A 16,084-nucleotide genomic window follows, 5' to 3' on the forward strand; every position below is an offset into this window, starting at 1 on the left:
CATAGAGATCACTTGATTGTGGATTGCTTAAATGCATCGTTGTATGTCCAGATAATATAATAGTACATAGTTGCCAAATGTCAGCTGCTTGCAAGATTTTCGAGAATGTGCGTTAAGTGGGAAAGTAGATTTTATGAAATGAAATTACACTAACTTTGTTTTAATATACAGTTACATTAGGAAAAAAAAATAAGTGGCGTAAGTATATAGGGCCTTGTACATACAACATTATTCGAGGAAATAAATGCCCCATGTAAAGAGTGCATAGGGGAGAAGTCCGTCACTAAATTCTGCAAACTTGGAAAATATCACAATGGGGACATAATGCAATTCTGCAAGGACATTCGTTGAACCTAGCAATACCTGTGAAAGCACCACCGGAATAAATCGTGGGGGGCACCGTTCGGAAATCACGCGGAGGTCATACCCCACCACTTCTCCTCTCGTTACGTCATCCGCTGGCTTCTCCCAGGACACGTTGAGGGAATACGGCGAGAGCGACGACACGGCAGGAGGGCTCATGAGCACGGGCTCTGCGAAGGACAACGACAGTGACGGCCAAACGAGGAAGGCCACGCCCCCGGCCTTTTCAAACGGAATCCGCGCGTTTATCCTAGCTTCTGCACCAGCCCGTTCCTTACGTAATGTTCTGACTCTCCAAAACCAAATGATATACTGCTGGGTATAAAAGTTATCTGCTGTGTATAAAAGTTATCCATTTTTTTAAAAATGTCACCTGCAAGTATTTTCTCCAACTTCATATCACCAGCAAGGATATATATATTTTTTTTATTTACAAAGTAAAAATCATCTAGGAATTTGCCTGATTTCATAATGATGACTAGTAGATAACTGGGTGGGGAACCCATAAGTCTAATGAAGTATTTAAAACGAGAAATAACAAAACAGAATATGTTTCAGTCCACAAAGTTCAGAATGATGCATAGTGACATATCACATTTCTTATGTAAAGGAGTATTTCACCGAGCCAAACTGATACAGCTGGGAGAATATGACTCTTCAGAAAGAGGCAAGTCTAAAATCGTCTAAATAACCCCAAAGAAATTTTTCACGTTTTCAATAAATCTTAATTGAAATGTGCAGGGTGTACACACACAGAGACAATCTTCCTCTGCTACCCCTGAGATCTTCACATGGATTTAAATGTGCTGACAGAAGGTGTATCATCAGAGGGCATCTTCATACTGCCATTACCCAGTGACCCGTAAGATTATGAGGGTCCAGGACTCAGTATCGCCCATTACTTTCCACTTCTGACCTTGATGTTCTCCTTCCAGGATGCCATGGCTCATCACTCGTGCTATCGCGGCACTATTATTTGCCCAAGATGGCTGCTCGTCATCGAGGGATGCTCAAGCACAATGCACATTTTATTCATGAAACGATTCCCTTGGGCATCGACCTACAGCTATCCTTAACCTCCGCTGTCCTAACAGGTCTTAGTTTAACCAGGACCTGGGTTTCTTCGGATAGCCATGAATTCAAAGCATTACTAAAAGTGTGTGTGTGTATGTGTGTAAGTATATATATACACATGCATGTTAAAACCCATGGAATTTGAAGTGTTGTTCATGCAAAGAGTAAGGTGGAGAATCAACAATATCTCATTTGCCTTAGTAAAGATAAGTTAAGGAAATTAAAACTTTTCACCTTCCTTCCATATTGCCAACTGCTTATAAGCACACTTGTGAATGCTAGATTTTGACATCCGGGATTGTGCCATTAGGTACGATCTAGAAGCTAAACTATGTGTTTTGGAACGAGAAACAAAAAACAAAATCAGGTTTGTGAAGACAGACATCACTTTGAATGTGGATTGTGCTGAATTTAAGACAAGAGGGGACCATGGCCACAGGACTTTAGGGCCGGAGACCAACTGCCATTTCGGCAAACATTCCCTAAAGACTATATTTAAGTCATTTTCCCCCTCACAGTAATAGCTGAAGCATTTATTGTTTTTCCCTTTTGAACTTACTGAAAGTACTGTATGACCTTGGGTTATCTATACAATCAACCGATGCATTAAATTTCTCGTTGGCTTACGTAAGTTTATAATTCTTGCCTTTCGAATGCACTTTAGGGGTGTTGACACTAATTTGGGGCGACATTTTCATTCGGGAGTTTTAAAATCAGAGTTCAAAGCATGGATCTTCACCTGATTCTCCCGTTCTCCCTGTGGTCCAGGCAGAGGACACGCTGCCGGCCATGTTCACAGCCAAGACTCTGAACTCATACGTGGCGTACGGCTCCAAGCCAGTGATGGCAGTGGCTGTCTGAGGAGGTGGCGGTGCGTTTTCACTGGCTGATTCTGCAGGCGGGTGAGGACTGAGCCAGCCACTGCTCTCGAATACCCGGCTTTCTGCTGTCGAGGGTTCTCCGTCGGACCGTGATCGTTTCATATACACTTCATATCTTATAATTATTCCTAGGAAAGTATAACAGTAAACCAAGATGACTCATCAGACACATGCACACTATTTTGGGAGTGGGCTAGGGTTAAGTCAGTTGAAATGGGCTGGCTTTTCATTCTTTTCTCACCAGATTACCTAGATTGCAATTCCTTAGCAATCTAGATAATAGGTACTAATAAAAAAACAACAGACTGGTGGTCGATGAATGTATAAAATACTACTAAACAGTGTATTCGTGGGAAAAACAAACCGAAAGGAAAGTGTACAAACACAAAATAACTACAATTTATAACATTTACATTCAATTCCTTTTCAGGAAAAAATGGTCATAATTTCTACTAAGAATAGCTACTTTTTTATGGAAATTTTCTTATCATATCTCCAATTTGTATATTTTTGAATTTGGAAATTTTAATTTGATTATCTGTTTAACATAATCATGTAATGTATAACATTATCACATACGTATTAGTATATTATAGTTAATTTCTACTCAGTTTTAGCAAACTTACATAGTCTAAGAAAAAAGGTTTTGCCATAATATGTACATAATATTAAGTTACTAAATATCTATGAACGTGTATCTGGCCTATATAACAGGGTTCAATTGTATAAACACAAAAATTAACTTAATGGAGTCCACTAGCCTATATACATATTTTTTGTATTATTTTATATCCTTTTCTTGCCTAAAAGAGAAAATTTACTGCTTATGGGCACCCTAACTCGTGACACAGTCAAATATAATGCATTTCATAAGTGAGTTTCAAATTAGAAACATAATTTGTGTTGTGGCAGATGTCATTAAGAGCAAAGATAATATTAGCCTTTTAAGGGGCAATTTAAATGAATGGAATTTGTTATTAAAGAAATACACTTGTTCTACTAACCAGGACAAATAGGATCTTATATCTTTAGAAATTGTTTCTCAGTTATTACATCCCGCAGTTATGAAAATGAAGACAATCACCAGACCCTTATCGCACAATTCCAAGGGCCTCGATTCTAATTTGCGTTTTGCCCAAGAAGAGGAAATGTAGGCCTTGAAGTCCTACCGTTTGGTTCTGTTGGCGGAGACCATTCTACGTGCAGTTCTGTGGAGCTGATGGTCCACACCTGGGGGGCACCCAGCCTCCGGGGAGGTGCCTGGGCTGTGGTCACTGTGATGGGTGAGCTGCGTAAACAGCCCCCACTAGTACACGCCTCCACGGAAAACTGGTACGTGGTGAACGGAACCAGATTCCACACGGTCGCAAAGGTTTCTTGACATTCGTAGGGAACACATGGCTGGACGTCATCTGAAGCAGCACAGGACACGATATATTTCTCTATCGGGCCAGAACGATTTGAAGGTGCAGCCCAGGTCAGCGTCACAGAGTCTGAGCCAATAGGAATGATAAAACTTAAGTTCAGGTTTCCCTCCGGGACGCCTGGTTTTGTCCTGTAGGTGACAGCTGCACTCCTTGTTGACCCATGCACGTTGTTGGTCTCAATGTAATAGGAGTATGAGGTGTACGGCGACAGGGTGGTGTCTAAGAAGTGTTGCATAGCTGAAATTAAAAGGAAAAAGAGAATATTTACATTCCGCCGATTGTTAAGGACTCATTTCCGTTTTCTTATATGACTTAACTACTTGAACTGTGCCAATCCACTCTTCTAAATTAGAGCACAGTAAATATGTCAAAAGCTGAGATAAAGCAGACACTGGTTACTTTTATTGTGCAGTTTAATGGAAGAAAAGTGTCTTTTATAATGAAGAATGCTTAGAAGTTGTTTAAGCTCTTGTTTTGTTCTTTATATAATACTGTCCTTTTTATAGAAGATGTAAAAGAAAGGTTTTTTTTTTTTATTTCCTGATATAGAAATGACTGTTTTTTTCTATGTAAACTGTTTGCTCGTTAAACACTAATGCACTGGCCCAAGCATCGGCAAAGTACCGCCACAGGTCACATCTGTCACTTGGCCAACAACTTGACTGGAACCCTTCCCGAATTTCTGACCCACAGAAACTACAAAATTACAAATGTTTGTTGTTACTATAAGTTGGTGAATTTTGGACACATTTGTCATTAGCAATTTATAAAAGATAAGTCCTGGATAAATAGAGAACAGACAAAAAAAAAGTTAAAAAAAAAAAAAGGTGAGGAGTGGACGTGATGAGTCGTGTGCCCGGGACTGGTCGTTCTCAGGGGGTACAAAGCGGACTGTAGGACTGTGGAACAATCCTGCTGCCTGCCCCCTTGGGGGACGGTGTTTATGGGAAGGGGAGACAGGGCACCTTTCAGCAGTATGAAGGCCGAGCATATTTAGGTGCTTACAGGAGAAGAGCTGGGCACCCAGATCTGCTTTTCATCCACAGGGTGTTCTGGTTCCTGAGTAGTGGGCATGCTGTCCAGTGCATCTACTATGGGACCCTCTGCCTCTGGGGCAAGATGGTCCTTCAGCCTTGGGAGGGCCAAAGGGTGAATGAAGGACATGGAAAACAAATCCCAGAATGTTCCTAGAACAGAAAGAGCTTGGGGCAGGCTGAGATAGTGGGGTGTTCACGAAGACCTAACCAAGCTGAAAATGAACATGTGTTCACCAGCTTCACGCACCAGAAGCGGATTCCATGAGAATACCAATGGCTGCGGTCTGGCCAGCTACACCTCACAAACGAGCCAGCATCCCCTGAAGGTTCTGCAGAAGCCAAGGGCCAGGAGAAAACTGTGCTTGCCCCAGTTCTAGCGTGGTGGAGGGAGACATGGACTAACTGAAGAATAGCTACATCTTTATGGAGCAGTGAATGTCATAGGTTAAATCTTCGTGTACTCCCAAATCTATATCCTAGAAGCCTAATGCCCAAGGTGATAGTATTAAGAGAGGAGGCCCTTGGGAGGTTAGGAAGGCGAGTCCCTAAATGGGATTCGTGCCCTTATAAAAGAGGTCGCAGAAAGACACGCCCTCCTTTACACCATGTGAGGGCACAGGTAGAAGGTGGCCATCTGCAGCCCAAGAGAGAACCTCGCCAGAACCTGACCAGGCTGGTACCCTGACCTTGAACTTCCAGCCTCCAGAACACCAGGTAATACATTTCTGTTGTTTATAAGCCGCCCAGCTGGTGGTATTTTGTTTTGTTTTGTTTTGTTTTGTTTTTTTGTAGCAGCCTGAATGGACAAAGGCAGCAAACATCTGAGTGAAGACCGATTTTGCCATTCTGTTATATGTGTCATTGCAAATTCTTCATGAAAATATGTTGATTATTGCACGAGGATCCAATCAGGACACAGAAACCACAGAGTATTGGTTTACTCATCTATCTGCCCCCTCGATAATGAAAGTCATTTGTTCCATGTTGGTATTTCTAGTGGCTCCCACAGTTCCTGGTCTGGAGTGAGAGCTGAATAAAATTTTATTGAATGAACAAGTAAATGAATGAATAATTTTCCATATATACTCAATTTAGGCAATAGTATTAGCAACCTTATAAAAAATTGCTTTTCATATTTTTTTTAATGTCCTCCCTGTATTTTCTGTTTCTCTTAAAGAAACCAACTGACCACTTGTTACATTATAGTATGGATTAATTAATTAAGTTATAATAATAGTAAAGGTACAAATGAAAACCTAGGGTTCATTAAAATATGCCATAGCCTGAAACTCTAAACTTAAACTGTTAATGTCAAAATTGTCATCCTCTAGTTACTCTATGGAAGCATTTCCCTCGAGTGACATTTAAGGATTATCTCCCTACTCATGGCATACCCAATGAGAAATGATTTAGCTGGCTGTGAATTTGTGGGCCAAAAGCAGAGCATGCCCCAATCGGCCCATCGATTTTTCTCTTTTCGAATCTGTCTTCCTGCAATAGAAAAATATATTCTCCAATCTGGTTTTTATCAGTAATAAAGACAGTTTTTATTTTAAATTTCCATCTGCCTTATTCCTATGTCTAGTTCTCTTTTAGTTTCAAACTCAGGTAGGGAAAATAATAATAATAATAATGTGATTCACTGGCCACCTCCTAAAATTCCGATGCTATTGAAAGAATGCTGTTTCCTACGACAGCTGTTCTCTTCCTACTTCTGACACAGACACAGATTAGGGCTGCACGGGGGGTGATATTAGGTGCTGATTACGTGTAATTCCCAGTGTGGTAACTTGACTTCTATGCCTTTCTCTTCCGATTTTGAAAACTTAGGAGTATGCAAATGAGCGCGATTTTATTTAGGGAAACCATTGCCTACACCTTATTTTTTACAAGTTGATTATTCAGAAAGTTAAAAATCATTAAAATCACTTCACCATTACTGGCATGCTATTACTAATAACCAATAATCTACAAGCTCTAAAAATGATCATACAGCAGTTGTCAAGATCTTAGGCTAGAAACTACTGACCTACAGAATCCCATTGTGCACCTGGCCAGCTACAGAAGGTTTTTTTACTCTAACAAGAAGTTCTATAATGGTCTTGAGCAATGATCGAACTTGCTTGGAAGACAACACTATTAATTTTCTCTGAAAAGTTCAATGATTCTCCACCTATAATTCCAAATGCCTTTATTTAACCCAAAGATTTGTGTTCATCCGACTGAATATAAGTGCCGTTCCCTTTTCATAGTGCACATGCTATCCACACACTGGAAATAGAATAATAAACACGAGGATATTATTAGAATGATACAAAGTTCTGACAGCGGTAACCAATTGTTCTCACTGTTCAAATGCCATCATGCGGATAATTTTCACATCATTAATTATAGTGATTGTCAAGAAATGCCAAAAGTAGCATTTTTTAATGAAAAATAGGGTTTTAGGAAATAATACTTTGTTTAATAGGATTATATAATTGCCTGATTAGTGAACAAGCACACATTTGTTATGTAAGAAACTGCTGTTTGGATTCTGTATTAGTGCAATTACAAAGAGAGCCACATTGTTGTTCTCACATGCAGTGTTCTATAAAACAGATCACAACATGTTACTATGGAAAACATGCTTCTGGACCGAATGAAGTACAGATAAACTAAACTTCAACTTTATTGTTTAATTAGGCTGTATGAAAAATTGGGTGACCCTAATTTGCCACTTCAGAACTAATTCAACCAGTGGTACCATCATCTCCAAAATCACTTTCAATATCTGTGTAACTCTCTCTATTCCTGTCACTAAAGTTTAAGTTTCGGGACACCTGGATCACGCTGATATTTGGAAGAAAACAAACATTCTGGTAGCAGGTTTTCAGGGTGTTCTGCCAACGTGGCAGATGTAGACAGATGTTCATTTCCCTCTGCAATCTGCATCATGAAATTCAGGGTTTCCATTAACTTCAGGCAAGACTTGCAGTGCTGAGGAGACACTCGGAGCTACCTGAAAGGTCTGGACATTATAGGGTAGTTGCAAGTCATACAGAATTAGGTGCATACTATCAACTGTGAAAATATATGTAAAATAGAACTGAATGCTATGCAGAAGTTTCACAGCCAGCCAATAAGTTAAAAAAAAGGCATCCTCCCAAACATTTTGAGCAAGAGTATGGAAATTGGGTGTTTCCACATAGGTTTATGTATTTTCTTACCTAAGTATGTTAAACTGAAATTTGGAAAATTGGGTATGAAACAAAGAAGACGCAATGGGCACCTGAATTGGCATCACTGTTGCAATGTTTCTTAAGCTCGTTTCTTAAATTAGCTTGTAGCGAAACATGACTATGATCGACTATCAGAGAAGATGGGGCTGGAGGAATGGAACGTTTCATATCTCTTCATTCTGTCTTTAGGGAAACTATATTTAAAACCCCTGAACGAATATTCTTTAAAGACGTGTCTCGAGCTCCTTTAAAATCTTCATAAAAGTGACAGATGCAAAGATAATGCTCACTGTTCATATCCTCCCTCAATTTAAGATCGCGTTGTGTTTCCTCCATTTTTAACCCGCAAATTAAAAAAGTTGAATTCATACAATAGAAATATTTGATAAATTTCCTGTAATCCTTACACCCAGAGAAAACTATAGATAGGTTTGTTATAATCTTTCAGGAATTTTATATATTTTTGAATTAAAATATAATTTATAAATTATTTTAATACCTTATTTCCTTAAATAATACATCATGAAGATTTCCATTCATTCATATGCAAACTAAGATATCATTTTAAAGCTATCATATCCTACAATTTACTTAACAATATATCAGGATTCTATTATTCCAGGTACCATAATTTATGGAAAAATTTTTGAATGTCTGAAGTTTTCCACCATTTTGCTGTTACAAAGAGTGTAGGTTTGAACATATTTTGTGATTTTGTATTCGTCAGTGACTATTAAGATATATTTTTAAAGCATATTTTCTAAGTCAAATAGTACCCAAAAGGGTAACGTTTTTCATGTATTTTAACTACTTATCCTGCCGGAAAAGTTGTACTAGTGAACTCACACAGATTGCCGGTAGTTTATGTATAAGTTCCAGCTCCTTCACATCCTCATCAATAATGCCAGATAGGGCCTTTTTCTCTTCATCTTTGAGAATTTGATAAGCATTAAGGGTTTATCAAATAAGAAGCATCTCATTCTTATTGCATTTCTTTGATTACTAGTGAGATTTGTAATTCTCTCTCTGCTTGAAACACTGTGCCAGACAGAGGAAACCACAACAGCATTCATCCTCAATGTCAAAGAACTTAACTAATGTATCAATTCTCAGAATATTACATCTTTCCATCATGAAAGCTTCAGACTCACTGTATGGGTATTGATCTTCAGTTGTGTAGATTTCAGAACCATCCCTGAACACACCGTAAGCAAGCCAGTGGGCATTGGGGGAATCGGGTGGACTCCAGGAGAGATTGATAGCAGAAGAACTTTGAACTTGTCCTCTGGGTGGAGGTTGCTGGGATGGAGCTAAATTACAATGGAGAGAGCATTTATTAGCAAAGGCGATCAATAAGCACACGAGTAAACTGAAGTAAGATATCCACCATAGAGGTCTTTCTGATTCAGGGTTACTTTATCAAGAAGACGTGTGGTTTACCAAAATGTTAACCAACAAAGGTTATTTATTAGGAATGTCTAAAATGAAGTTTTTTTTTTATCTGTAAGCATAAAACAAATTTCTAGTACTATGTAGCTGATATAGATATAGTTTGGAGGGGGAGGGAACCACTCACATTAAACACTTCTTTCTTTGCGTTTTTTTTTTTTTGAGAAACTATCCAAGGATGCATAACACTTACTTTCTATTCAATTAATTTAAAAGTTGATGCAAAAAAGGTCCATTGAAACTTGGAATTTAAGTAGCATGCTTTTCAGATTTTTAAAAGGGATTTTTCCATTGCATTAAGCATGATGCCTCATCTTGCTTCACAGAGCACAGTGTTAAAAAAATAAAAAAGATAATAGTTGGTGATACAAATAGCTATGGTTGTTATGGATGTTAAATAGTCTAAATATTAGCAAGAACCAATTTGAAAACACTGTGTGAATACACCGGCACCTGATGGCTCGTAACACCTGTTAGAGATGCCGAGACCGATAGAGATATGAATGCTTCTATCGGGTACAGAAAAGCATCCGTCTCACTGTTGTAGTGATATGAAAACATCGACTCTTACCATTGTATATTTTCCTTAGTTTTGCTGTTTTTTAGAGGAAGCCTTCATTCTCCCCAACTCCAGAATATATAAACACGAAGGAGGAAAACACTATTAGCCACACGTTTATTTACCCCTTTCTGGTTTAACATGATGCATGATCCTCCGTCCACTGAGGGAGGCGTGACCGAATAAGACTTTCTCATTAAATACGATGCCAAAGGTACAAGTTGCTGTGTCATCCTATTTTTTAAACCATTGATATGTTTTGTTAAGAAGCTTTAAAAAGTCATGTCCAGAAATGAACCAATCAAATAATTATCAATATTTTTATATGTAAAGTATCTGCAGTCACTAGGTTACAGTCAGGGTTTCAGGGGGAAAAAAAGAGAGAACACATTCAAATTAAGGAACTTAATAGAGAGCTTAATAAAGAAACCGCTTTCAAAAACGTGAGCAGAACGTAAGAAAACGGGGGAAAATGGAGCAGCACTCTAGAGGCTGGTGACAGCGAGCTCTTTCTCTACCTATGTGCGGGGTCCTCCAAACCACCCCCGTGATCTGGGCTCACAGGACTGACCCCGCGCACAGTCCTCCCCACGGCTAAGACCTATTACAGGAAAAAAAAAACCCCGAAGGACAGGCAACAAAGGGAAAAGGCCCATGGGCGAGGTCCGGGGGACACCGGCCGCAAGCTTCCGGCCACTCAGGATGTGCTCAGTTTCCCCGGTGCCGTGCTGGGGAAGGAAACATGTATGAAGCGGTGCCAACCAGGGAAGCTCGTCGGACACGCAGCGTCCAGGGCTCGTGATCAGGGGCTGTTCCTAGGGACAGCCTCTGTCTCCATGGACAGCCCCCCAGATTCCAGCCTCCCGGGGGGAAAGCACGTGTTAAACGTAAACCACTTGATGTGCAAAATTTGAGGCACAGTCAGCCGCCCCGATCAGTTCGGGGGATGGCGGAAGCCCGCACAAAATCCAAGGCCCCCGATGCCAGCCAAAGGGGAGCTTTGCACACAGGTCTTCCCGTGTTACCTTTTTGCCACACGCTGTCCCTAAGGCTGTATGTAAAGCAGCACGTGCCCCTAGCTGTGGCCGCCCACAGCAGGAGACAGCCAGCTCAAGGCCACTTGCCACACAGACAGAAGCTGTGCGTTAGACATCCTCACTTTGCCGCCCACCTGGCCTCCACCTGACTAGCAGGTCCCTGTGCGGAGCTGCGGCCAACCGAGAGTCAGACCACGCAGAATCCCGGGAGGAGAGCGGGTGGGGACCGGGGACAGTGGGGAAGTGTAGTAGTAAAGTGAGATGGCCCTGCACAGATGGCCCAGGGAGAAGACTTTCAACTAAGTACTATCATCAGTATTCGTGAGCGACACACTCCATTTTAAAGGCATGATATAATCGAATAAGAACATTTGAAGAAAGCATTTCAAGAACACTGGTTCTGAAATACATACGATTCTATACATTGAGTATAGGCTTTCTATAAATGTCTCAAATACTGTGGTACATGATATTGCTGCCATATAAAGAAAAATATTCAAACTAGAGACACTCTCACTTTTTCTCTTTTTTTTCCCCTTTGGAATTTCCGTCGTAATATCAAAATCCTAACTCTCCATATGTCTGTTTAGATAGAGAACAAGAGTAGGAACAATCTCCAAATGACACACGAAAAGAGAATTATTTCTGAAAGCACCTCGTATTTTTGAATTCACGGATTTGCCATATCGGACGTGGTCACTTTGAATGAACGCCGACGGTGCATTTCATCTTTCGGTGAATTTTCATTTACAGCTCTAAATCCCGTTGTTCCTGGTGGAGCATCAGAGATCATAAACCATCCCATTTTTAGCACTCGCAAAGAGCCTTGCAATCCATGGCAATTTAATATATTTTTAGTGAATATTAGCGACTACATTGAAAACTCTGCATGTTATCAGGAACGCAAAAGATTTTGGGGTTAAAGCACTCAAAACTGACCTTCAGACTATTTTCTAAGACAGTGAAATACTCTTAGGATGATTGAGAGAGATGTTTCAGTCCCAGGTCAAAGGGTGCTGAAAATGATTCATATTACATGAAAATTTCCTTGGCAACAAACACACAAATACACACACAGACTCTGTCAAACATTCAAAGCCGCTTAAGTGTTATGACCACCTCTAACCACAGTCTTGTCCTACTTAACAGCATAAATGAACAGTGCCCTCTTGACATTAACATGAGAATTTTCATCGACCTGAAGGTTTAGAAGGCTCGATGAAACTCTAAAAATAAATATGGAATCCTGGGCATGAGATAACTTGAATCACTCCTCATGTGCGGAAAGTAGATTTCTGAGAAAATGTTCCTAGGTTCATTCATCGAAGGGGCCAGGATAGTCTCCGCATATGCCGGGCTCTTGTTTAAGAAAGTATAATAAAGTTGTGACCACGGTCATCTGTGCAGGCACTATGAGTGTTCATCTTGGCTTGGGCACCTTCGTGGTTTTATGACTATAGTCACATTTTTAATGGACGCGCTGAACTTTTCTTCATTTATAATAAGAGGATGATAACGTCGACCTCTCAGGGTTATTCTGAATATAAAATGTGTGTGCGTCTACGTGTGTAGGTGTGTATACATATGTGTATACTATGGGTATATATGTATATTTTAAGTAAGTATTCAGTAAATACTACCTTCTTTCTCTCTACCCTCAAAATATGTAGCAAGGCCATCCTGATTCTTATATTTAAAAATCGTTAAGAGTTTCTTTGACGAGAGGTACACAGAGATAATGTTTTTTAATGGGAAAATTATATTCTGTCTTAATATACTAATGGGAAACTGATCACTGTCATAACCTGCATGGAACTCATAAGTCTGAATGAGGAAAGATACTGGAGGGCACGTGGTACAGCTTACAAGGAACGAGGAACAGAAATGATATTGTGGAATTATACTACGGGTTGCCTGTTGAAGAAAAGTAATGACACGTTCCTCGTTCAAACCCCAAATGAGATGATGAGATAACGCATGGTAATGAAGGCTGGGGGGACCCTGAACGTCTACGTTCTTTGTGGGTATCTCATTCTGCTAAAAGAAGGATGCTGAATTTGTGAACTGTGTTCTTAGTCATTATACACAGGAGAAAACGAGGATGAGAAGAACTACTTGTCTGGGCTTGATGCTATTCAAGAGGCGATGGGGATTAGTTAGAAACAGCAAACGATCAGGAAGATTTCATGACGTGTGTGTGTGTGTGTGTGTGTGTGTGTGTGTGTGTGTTCATAGCTAGAAGTCTGGGGAAGAAAGAAAGAAGAACTACTAGATACTGTTTTCCTCTGTCTCTCCCACCAAAGACAATGACTATCACTTTGAAAGCGTGAAATACATATTGATAGGAAAGACGTGATTCACACGACAAGGAAGCATGCTACAGAGAGTGGCTAACTATCTGAAATCAAATCGATTCTCCTGCACTCTGGAAATTATATCTTAGGATTGCTACCTCAATTCCCCATGCCAAAAAAAATAATAATAATAATAACAGATACTATTGCTAAACTACAGTCAGTGGTCTCTAAGAAAACAGAAAGGTAATAGTTACAAACCCACAGTACCCGAGCTGCATAGAAGGACACCATAAAACACACCTACTTCCAAGGCAAACACGTTCTTGACATCTGTTGGACCGGGAGGAAAATGCCAGCCAGAGGTAGTTCACAGTTTCAACAATAGATAGCGCTACGTTCCTTTCGATAGCTTCATGTCTTTACGAAGCCGGTTGTCCTGGCCGTTGCCGAGATAAAACACAAGGGCCACGTGGCAATCATGGCAGAAGAGGAGAGAAAGCGGACCCCCTCCATGCTCGCCCTACGCCTAGCACGCCCCCGTGACCACGTTTGCTCCCCTCCATCACCGGCATGTCCGTCACTTTCGCTGGGTACGTTTTGAGTTCTTCTGGAGGCAGGAATCCTGTCTCATTTTTTTTTTTTTTAAATGAATTACTTCTGGTGATGCGGGGCTTCTGACTTTGCATAGTGTTTTGTCAGCCCCATTAAACACAAACCCAAACAGCAGCACCACCACCAATAACCAGAGAGTTGAAGGAACAGGTTCAATACTGCGGATCGTGACTTTAAAGAGACAGAAACTCAAGATGAGCATGTCCGGTGGGAGAATGATTAGGAATGTGAATGTCTTTTAAACGATTAAAATGGGACACATTTGGAAACACCAAGAATGCATAGTACAGAGAAGAAAAGGTGGGACTCGAAAGAAACCGTCTGCCGCTAAGAAAAGCAGGCTGAGTCCCCAGTGGCCAGAACACCCAGTTTTGCCTGAGGTATAATTCTTAGACCGTGACTCAGGTGCAAGGATGGGCAGCAGAGAGTAGAGCTAATGCGAACACTTTCACACAAAATCCGTGGCAGAACCAATCAAATACTGCTAAGATGTGTTGTATGAAAGGCTGTCGCAATTCTGTTTAAAACCTGACATTTAAAGGAATACACTCAACTATACGAGAATTGCACACAAATCAATTCTATAGCTATCAATGAACAACATATATGAAATGCTCAGTGAAAACCAGATTTGAGTTTAGACTGTATTAACATGCAGGCAATTATGATGGCCGTTATTCAAGAGTAGCATAAATACCTAAGGCTTCACTTATACTAAAACCCAGAAGTACCAATGAAACAAAGGATGCTGAAGATAATGTGCACATGTCCAAAATCTAAATTTGTTTCGTTAATCATTAGCTAGCTACACCCTGCCTTTCACCTCCTCAAAATCTAGCACAATCGCCGTGGAGTCCAATATTCCATTACTTGTCTCTCTCTCTCTCTCTCTTAAATACAGATAGCACAGTTCTAGGCCCACACGTTTATGATGGTTGGTCCTGACTGTGGCATTTCCTGGCACTGTGACTGATGACAGTCTCAGGACACCTCGAGGAGGACACGTATTGTACAGTATGTTGCAGAGGACTTCTTACCACTAAAAATACAGCAGGCATTTTTTAAGGAATTCTGGAAAAGTAAGAATACATGATCTTGAAGACAATTTAAAGGAATTGTCAATATGTTGTGACATGGTAGGACGGCAGGTGACCTCGTGAAGTCAATTCAAAGAACCGGAAAAGGGTGTTGAAAAGTCAAAAGACACTAAGATGTAATCTTTGGCTTCCGGGAGCTAAACCAGAAAGGGGAGAGTCATTTAAACAACCAATACAAGCAAAAGTAGAAAGAAAGGAACATCAAATATATGAGTCAGTAATATGTTGTGATAAATAATGGTAGTGATAATTGCTCTAATATCAATAAACAATAGTAGCAAAGGACCCATACCATTTGTGGGATGGAGGGACATAAACCACATAACAAATACGTATAAATTTTCCATGTGTTATAGAAAATTGTCTGGTGAGGTGACCAATAGTTTTGGTTTAACCAGTCATATACCGATTTTTACACTGAAAGTCCCGGGTACGGGGAAACCAACACTTGGGGAAATCAGGATTATGTCCACCTTCTTAGCGCTACCATTTCAATTAATCATTGTAAATGTCTCGCCACTGATATAATCACATAATCCCATTCAATGATAGAATCAAGGGAAAAGAATACAAATTTTATTGAGTGTATTTTTTTTTCTTTCCATTTCTACCTAAATTCTCCACATTGCACCCAAGCCTTTCTGATGGGTTCTCAGTGGAGAAAGAAAATCATGGACACCGTCTCCATCAGCACCGGGCCAGAGTTCACTTACTTTTGCTGCAGCCCAACAGATTGCTGACATCCAAATGGCTTGCACTGGGAACACAGGCGTCACACTTTGAGCCAGTGACAAATCGTTTACAGAAACACTGGCCCGTGACCAAGTGACAGGTTTCATTCAAGGCTCCTGAGAGATGACAATTGCAAGGCTGACATCTGAAAACAAGACAAATAAACCATTAAAGAGAATAAAGTTTTGATTAATAATTCATAGCGTAAGCCACATCTATTGATAACATTGTAGAATAAGACAGTCTGTTTTAGCCAACGTGTTGAAAAGTATGCTTGAGTTAAACAAACAAGCATGAA

At 40.2% G+C, this 16,084-nt stretch overlaps 1 protein-coding gene across 1 annotated transcript in view; it reads right to left on the minus strand.

Moving 5' to 3' along the window:
- USH2A (usherin) overlaps positions 1–16,084 on the minus strand; it is a 526,768-nt gene that overhangs the window by 375,498 nt on the left and 135,186 nt on the right. The window contains exons 14-18 of the mRNA XM_036235436.1: positions 15,768–15,931; positions 9,155–9,313; positions 3,488–3,982; positions 2,177–2,446; positions 364–533 (exon numbers count right to left, since the gene is read on the minus strand). Coding sequence (XP_036091329.1) covers positions 364–533; positions 2,177–2,446; positions 3,488–3,982; positions 9,155–9,313; positions 15,768–15,931 — 1,258 coding nt within the window. The remainder of the gene's footprint in view (positions 1–363; positions 534–2,176; positions 2,447–3,487; positions 3,983–9,154; positions 9,314–15,767; positions 15,932–16,084) is intronic.

The sequence above is a fragment of the Rousettus aegyptiacus genome, unplaced genomic scaffold, assembly GCF_014176215.1.
Source record: "Rousettus aegyptiacus isolate mRouAeg1 unplaced genomic scaffold, mRouAeg1.p scaffold_m13_p_18, whole genome shotgun sequence".
NCBI classification, from domain to species: Eukaryota; Metazoa; Chordata; class Mammalia; order Chiroptera; family Pteropodidae; genus Rousettus; species Rousettus aegyptiacus.